The sequence below is a fragment of the Sinocyclocheilus anshuiensis genome, unplaced genomic scaffold (genome assembly GCF_001515605.1).
Source record: "Sinocyclocheilus anshuiensis isolate Anshui unplaced genomic scaffold, SAMN03320099.WGS_v1.1 scaffold1759, whole genome shotgun sequence".
Taxonomy (NCBI): Eukaryota; Metazoa; Chordata; class Actinopteri; order Cypriniformes; family Cyprinidae; genus Sinocyclocheilus; species Sinocyclocheilus anshuiensis.
This window is the reverse complement of record NW_015548294.1, coordinates 37,240-45,677: the sequence shown is the minus strand read 5'-3', so window position 1 is coordinate 45,677 and position 8,438 is coordinate 37,240. Positions and strand designations below refer to the sequence as shown.

The 8,438-nt window shown below is 35.4% G+C and overlaps 1 protein-coding gene across 1 annotated transcript in view; it reads right to left on the bottom strand.

Annotated features, from left to right (window-relative positions):
* LOC107655940 (male-specific lethal 3 homolog) overlaps positions 1 to 8,438 on the bottom strand; it is a gene marked incomplete at its 5' end in the record, with an annotated part of 152,236 nt that overhangs the window by 116,165 nt on the left and 27,633 nt on the right. The window contains one exon of the mRNA XM_016443574.1: positions 3,092 to 3,204. Coding sequence (XP_016299060.1) covers positions 3,092 to 3,204 — 113 coding nt within the window. The remainder of the gene's footprint in view (positions 1 to 3,091; positions 3,205 to 8,438) is intronic.

Below are 8,438 nucleotides of genomic sequence, written 5' to 3'. Positions count from 1 at the left end.
ACTTACGCTTTAATACTGAAATTAGGGTTTCTTCGCTAAAATCAGATTAACCTTACACTGATACCATTTAAGCACGATACTCTTTCAATCATAATAGAGATGCCAATTCAAACCACTACTTTATCTGCATATAAATAAGCCAGCAAATAGGGACACAAATGCGTATCACAAGTCACACCCTATTCTTACCTGGATTATCAAACACACACTTTTAGGTTGACAGTGATTTAAACTCATAAACTTTGTTTTATCATGCCTGCATTCTCCACCATTATATGTAGCGAATCAGCTCAAAGGGGAAATATGAAACTCTTTCAATCATAATAGAGGTACAAATTCAAGCCCCTACTTTATCTGCATTTAAACAAGCCAGCAAATAGGGACACAACAGTGCATCTCAAGTCACGCCCTATTCTTACCTGGATTATCAAACACACACTTTTAGGTTGACAGTGATTTAAACTCATAAACTTTGTTTTATCATGCCTGCATTCTCCACCATTATATGTAGCGAATCAGCGCAAAGGGGAAATATGAATAATTAATTATAACTAGTTATGATTAATTATAAATATTTAGATCGGCTGTAAGTATTTGCTTGACATCTCAGTGTCAACTGTCTGTCAATTCTAAGAACGTTAATTTCCTGGTTAAGGAAAAAAACTTTCTTACTGCACAATACTACTCAGAGCATGTAGCAAAAGCTTAGTTCAAACACACCTTTGTAAAAAGGTGCAAATGATACTTAAAGGTCCCCTGAAATGCTTAGATACACGCAGCATTACTCTATGTGTTGACGTCATTTTAACTGAAACAGGAAGACAGGGCGGGACATATCAAGCAGCCCCGCCCTTTTTTAAAATAGCCAATAGTGTTCCTTTATATCACAGCTTGGGCTAGAGCCGTTCAGAGCCGTTGAGCTCCGTAAAGCCGCATTTGACAGGGTAACTATTAGGGATGCCCCGATCCGCCTTTTTCGCCTCCGATACCGATACCGATCCGATACCAGTGAAGTTTTTTTCCCCCATTTAAATAAATGTAGAATTTAATATATATATATAACCATGAACTTAGGACTGGTGCTTTTTTTGGTCATTCAGTGTTCCTGTAAAAAAAATAAAATAAATAAATAAAAAAAAAACCCTACAAAAATACTGATAAGATATTATTATTATACGAATAATAAAGCGCACCAAGGATTAACGAGCTTCTGGATTAATGAATATTATTCAGGTCGTGTGCATTCGCTCGAACTGATTTGCTGAAATCTAAACAGGGACGATAATAGGTGAGCACCAGCCAATGAGATTGTCGTTTGCGCATTAGTTCTGCCCACTACCGGAAAACTCGGCATTTCTTAAAAGCTGAAGAATTCCAAAGGAACTCTGTTATTTTGACAGGAAAATAAAAAAGAATATCATTTACATGTATCACATCAATTCTGCATGTTATGTAAGACTCTCTCGCTCTCTCTCTCACTTTGCGCGTCTGAGAGCCATTGGCTATTATTAGACATCATTTAGTCGCCCAGAGTGAAGATTTAGTCGCATATGCGAGTGATTTACTCGCAATGTAGAGGGTCGATTCATATATATGTTTAAGTAAAATTAATATGAATAAAATTAAATGAATATATTTTATAAAATTAAAATGCATTTCTTTTGAATGTATAGCATATTTTTTAAAAAGGCAACAACATATGATAGATAAGATAGGACAAAACAAATTAATGTATCAATTAATAAAACTAAGTTTGATACTTGCACGTCTCGCCTGTTTAAAAGAGAGTCCTGATGCACTTTGGGGCACCAGTTGGTCTCTGCTGAAGTTAGTTGATGAGAAAGAAACAGTTTGAGTCAGAGGATCTTGATGAATGGAAAGACTAGGCCGGAGCCTGGCACAAGCTTAGGGTGGTTTTTTGACGACTCTTAGCTCAGCATCTTCTCCTGGCATTCCTGAATCTAAAAGAACCACCCTGATCTGGTGATCAGTGATCTATAAAGGGTGACGATGTCACACCCTCAGGATTTGAGTGAGCCAATGAGGAATGGTAGCTTTGGAGGGAAATTTTACTATCTTTTGTCTCTAGCATGGTGTTTTGAATATGAAACTGGATTGGCTGGCCAAGAGGAGAATCTTCAAGATTCTTATAATACAAATGCGTCACAGAGTTAGCCAAATGTAATGTAAATTAACAAATAGGAAACGTAATTTGGAGCTTTTAGATACCAAGCACAGCATATGTGCGATCTTGGTTAATTAAGTAATAATAGAACATCAGATGGTAGCCTGGGTAACAGCCCTCTTGGTGTGATAGTTGCACTTTTGGGGGATGGTCCTCAGAACTCACAGAGTGGGTTTCAAAGATTATTTGTTAAATATAACAAATAATGTTGTCTGCTCTGTCCAGTCGTTACATCAATATCAGTTGATCTCTCATATATAATTAAACTAACATTGGCATAGTAATAATCTGAAAGATTTTAGTTATATGATAGGAATTTTAAAGTTGATTTTTTTTTATCTATTAACCCTTTAGGCGCCAGGGTTTTTTTGGAAAAATTCTGGAAGCCATTTGGCGATTTTCTCTCACAAATCTCACAGCTTACCCGCACGCTCTGAACTGAACTGCTTCCGCATCAATGACACGAAAGCTCACTTGCTCTGCTCTTTCCTCAAACACTTTGAATAGAAAGGTGACGTAATTTTGGTCTAGAATCGAAGTACTACATGTCTGCCATCTAGTGGTAGGGAATACAAATGAGATATTACACCATATTAGGAACTACAGTCTATTTGATTAAGTATGACGTCTTGTCGCAATTTTGCGACTTTGGCACTTAGAGGGTTAATAAATTGCTGAATAAAACCAACCAGTAAATAGTCTTGAGTGACTGATATGACAACGTGTACACAGTTTAACCATGTCTTGTTTCAAAATGACAAGTTATGAACACATTCATTCCAATCACCACCTTTTTTTTTTTTTAAGATATACAAGTACACTAATGGGTTTGATACATTTAACTTCAAATAGGGCCTTTCTATTACTGACAGTAAAGCAAGACTTGAACCTGGGTTTAGGACTCACCTCATTTAGTTCGTAGTTCCTCTGGGTTTCCAGCCCTGAGAAAAGCCCTCCAGTGCAATCCCTGCTGGGTGTCAAGGGCAAAGGAGAGGAGGAGCCACTGTGAACAGGAGTCTCTGGATAAGCAGTGGAGAAACATGCATGCAATTTCAAGATTTTATATATATATTGCTTTGTTTAGTTTTACAAGGCCGCAAAAAATCATAAATACAACCAGTAGTAATATGATTTAATGGCTTATCACTTTTGACCAATAGGCGCTGTTATCAAACTGATATTGTGTGTTCTGTCTGAGGTGACAATGGCACACACAAAGTTTGGTGACAATATATCAAAGCTTTGCAGAGATACAGCCTTAGACATAGACTGGCATCATGACTCAAATTTGTAGCGGTGCTATACAAAAACAGTTTTGTCTATCAAAACGAAATCCATAACGTTTGTCAGCACAGTCTGAAGATGATCTGTTTTGATTTTGGTGAAACTCACACAATCTGTCCAGAAGGAGTTTGAAACAGTAGGTTTTCAACAAATCAAAATAGCATAAACCAAAATAGATAAATAAATCAAAATAGCAGACCAGTTAATGAGAACAGTTTCATTACAATAGGCTAATACACTCTAGTGGTCTAGTGACGATGCCACATCAATTTTGGTCAAATTTGGTGAAAATTGACCAAAATTCGAAAAAGTAGGTTTTCAACATAAACCAAAATAGAGGACAGGAAGTTCAGCTGACTATGGCAAAATCAGTATCTACGCTTTTGGCATGACCCAAAGAATTTATTGCGATGAGTTTCACTACAATAGGCCAATTTAACCTCCTGGGGTCGACAGTTCCGCCAGCGGAACTTTTTGCAGATTTCAATGATGACAGCGAAAAGAACTACAATGCTCCTTCATACTTGACCGTACATATAAGAGTAATACAGCATTTATATATACATTTCTTTTTTCCTCACATTCTTTCTTGTAGCAATTCCCTCTCAGTCACACACCTGACTGAAAGGCTCATTATGCAGCTCATTATGCGGGCCTTTGTCTTCTCAGGTGTAAATCACAGCATTATGCATGATCATTCACGCCTACTCGCATATACCTTTTCTACACAAAATGTGTCTTAGAAAATTTAAATCAATATATTGTTTTCTGTGAATGAGTAAGATGATTTTCACATAATTTTGAAGCAAAAACTCTAGACTTCAAGATCCAGTTCTCAAAAGTCTTGTGATCAAATGTTCTGTATGAGTTTTATGGCCTTATTTCAGTGACTTTAAAATTGTAGTTTTTCACTAAGCACGCATAAACGTTGTTTTCTCAAAAACCCAATCACGTACATACATGCTGCTCACATATTATTGTAGCACAGTTTGTGCTGATTACAGTGTTATTAAACTTTAGACATTCAAATGTTTGTAAGCAACTGAAAAAAGCACAAATGTCAGGGCATGTCAAAACTTTTTCAGGCCCCAAAACACCCTATGACCCCAGAGGGTTAATCAAAAGTTATTCGAATTTTTGGAAATTTCATTATAACTTTTTGCTCAGAAACTTTTTGAGTACCATCAGAGTACTGTGCCGAAGACACATACTGCGTTTTGTAATGATACACCAGTGCGTTCGTAAAATATAGCTTTTTATGACAAAAGTCAAAATGGCTGCCATGGGAAAATTGTGAATGGTTCGACTCTGTATGTATGTTGCACCGAATCTAAAGAGACCAGTTTTGTGATTTTTTTGGCCAAACCATTCAGAAGTTATAAGCAAAAATATCTATTTTTCATATTTCCCTGACCACTAGGTGGTGCTGCACTGAAACACAGCATGTATCCTCAGGTCATGCTTGTGATGACATGGACCAAGTTTGTACTGAATACGATAAAGTGTAGAGGAGATACAGTCTTACATCTATTTTCACAAGTGCTACAGAAAATTTGTTGCCGCATTTTTGAAAATGGTTTGACAAATTGACTTAAATTCCATAACTTTTTGTCTGCATTGTCTGAAGATGATCTGGCTCAATTTTCATGGAAATTGGAGCAATGGCCTAGGAGGAGATAGAAATTTCTATTTAATTCTAAATTTTCATAACAGAAAATGACATCACATACTGCAATCGAATCGGCTAAGGAATCCTACATGAAAAAATATTGTAGTAAACTCTAGTATTTACTATAGTAAACTGTAGTAAATTATAGTATACTGTAGTATATTATAGTATTTACTACACGTTGTTAACTTATACTATATCATACTACAGTATTGACTAAAGTGAGTTCATAAAATGTAGTAAATACTGTAGTAAACTGTAGTAAATAATAATACACTGTAGTATATTATAGTATAAAACACTTTGTTAATTTATACTACAGGATACTGTAGTATTAACTAGGGATGTTCATTTTAACCGGTTAACTGTTAACAGACCGTAAGAATTTTTGACCGATTAATACAATCAGTTGTGTTAATGATTTACACATGGTTTAAAAAGTAATGGTTTAAAAAGTAATTTATTAACTTTTTTCAGTAATTTATCAAAATATTTAAAATGGTTTGCTGCATGGTTAAAATATGCTACGCGTATATAAAAACATTTGTTTTTTAGAAGAAAAAAAAACAAGTCGAGTATAGGCCTAGTAAGTCGCATTTTATTATTTCTTTCAGAAATAGGCCTAATGCCGACGCGAAATGTCTACAAAAATTTTAATAAACACTAGGGCTGTGCGATATTGAAGAAAAATGCGATATGCGATAACTCATTCAATAATGCGATATTCGATATGCGATACGATAATGCTTAAAGTGCCACATGCTCAGATGAAACAGTTTTACTCAGCTGTTGCTGAGTCAGTTCTGTGAACTTCTATAACTATCTTGTGTCATATATATATGGTTATTTGTATGTATGTATATGTATGTATCAAGAGCTCCTGTAAAACCACAACAAATTCCTTGTGTTTGCGCACACTTAAGTGGTGAATAAAATTCATTCTGATTCTAATATAACTAGCATACATGTTTCACTTTTTGTGAGAAGAAAGCACCCCTACAATAACTTCTGAAAGTGAACGTTAGTGTTTTACTCGAGCATTACATAAAAATGTCATTTTAACATTAGTGTAATCATTTTAACATGAGTTTAGGAACTGAATAATAAAAAGGAAAAATACAACACTGCTTAGTATTTACTCTATGAATTCAATATGCACTGATTCTTATTTAAGCTACAAAAGTTATTTAGGTAAGAGCAGTGAGTGATTTTCTCTTTGTCTTTTGTTCATGGCCCAAAAATTGCAAGCCGTAGCGATATGCATATTGCGATATGTACATTTGCGATATTTAGATAATTTCGATATATTGCACAGCCCTATTAAATACTGTAAACATAGCTAGGCTATTTTAGTTCCCCTCACGCCACAGCAAGTCATTTCAATTAACAGTATTTAGAAAAGAACAAGAATTAAAAATATAAGAAGCTATAGCAATATAAACGACAAGCCAAAACTAAACTGAAACCAACGTTGGGTCTCTCATTTGACAAAAAATCTAATATTTCCGTATTCGCAATGTATTTAAATGCCAAAATATTATTTATTATGTAGCCAACTTCACTGGCGTTCCAATATCCACGTAAAACAAAATGTTTTGCATAACATCACGGCGGTACTGTGACGCTTAACGGCACAGATTTACTACATATTTAAACTGAGCAGTGTGTTTTTTTCCATATGTTTGACTGACTGTATTTTATTATGATAATGAACAGGCTGCATTGTCAAGGTGCGCGCATGCGGCACCGGTGCAATCACTTGAATTGTTTCCTTCTAACAGTGGAAGAAACTACTCCTTTTAGTCATAAAGATATAAAAAAATTGTAAAAGGTTTGCTTTTATTTGTGTACATTCACAATAAAAACAAATCTTTGTGCTTTTGTAAAATAAGCCTAAAGGAAAATAGGATGTCGCTTTCTGTCGTCTGTTTCCTTTCGTCTGTCGTCTGTTTCACCTTATATGAGAGAAACTCTGCATACTAGGATACTTGTTGCACAGTTTTTCTTTCGTTTTCCTAATTTATTAAGTAAAAATATTTCTCTTATTATTATTATATTATTATTATTTATATATATATATATATAGCCAAGCTTTATGATGTTTTTCTCCGCTCGCAGGTGCGTGATGTGATATGATATGACCATGTGAATCCTCATGTTCTGTTGTTTGCTGCTTTTTGCGCATGCAAAATTAATCCCGGGGAAACAAATGTTAGTATTTTTTTACGGGTCACAGACACTAATTTAAAATAATCTTGTCAGTTAACAGTTAATAATTGGTTAAGGAGCGTCGGTTGTCGGTTAGGAAAAATAACCGAAATGAACATCCCTAGTATTAACTATAGTGAGTTTGTAACTGTGGTAAAATTAAGTTTTTACTATAGTAATACTGTAGTATATTATAGTATTTACTACAGTTTATTAATGTATACTATATCATAATGTAGTATTAACTACAATGATAATCAGTGAGTTACTATAGGATACCATAAGAAAATACAGGTACATCTCAAAAAATTTGAATATCATGAAAAAGGTCAATATTTTTTGTGACTCATTTCAGAAAGTGAAACCCATATATTATATAGATTCATTACACAGAGTGAAATATTTCAAGCCTTTATTTCTTGAAATTTTGATGATTATGGCTTACAAATAATGAAAACCCAAAATTCAGTTTCTCAGAAAATATTACATTACATCAATAAAAAAAGGATATTTTAAACAGAAATATCAGGCTTCTGAAAAGTATGTTCATTTCTATGCACTCAATACTTGGTTGGGCCTCCTTTTGCATGAATTACTGCATCAATGCGGCGTGGCATGGAGGCAATCAGCCTGTGGCACTGCTCAGGTGTAATGGAAGCCCAGGTTGCTTTGATAGTGGCCTTCAGGTCATCTGCATTGTTGGGTCTGGTGTCTCTCATCTTCCTCTTGACAATACCCCATAGATTCTCTATGGGGTTCAGGTCAGGCGAGTTTGCTAACCAATCAAGCACAGTAACACCATGGTCATTGAACCAGCTTTTTGCATTGAACCCACCTTTGGCAGTGTGGGCAGATGCCAAGTCCTGCTGGAAAATGAAATCAGCATCTCCATAAAGCTTGTCAGCAGAAGGAAGCATGAAGTGCTCTAAAATTTCCCGGTAGATGGCTGCGCTGACGGTGTTGATCACCGGCATTGGGCCATAATCACACCGACGAGAAATGAAACACTTAACCAGTACTGGCCCAAGTCTGGGTACTGAAACTGGGCCAACACCACCGGCATTGGGCCACAATCACACTGATGAGTGGCCC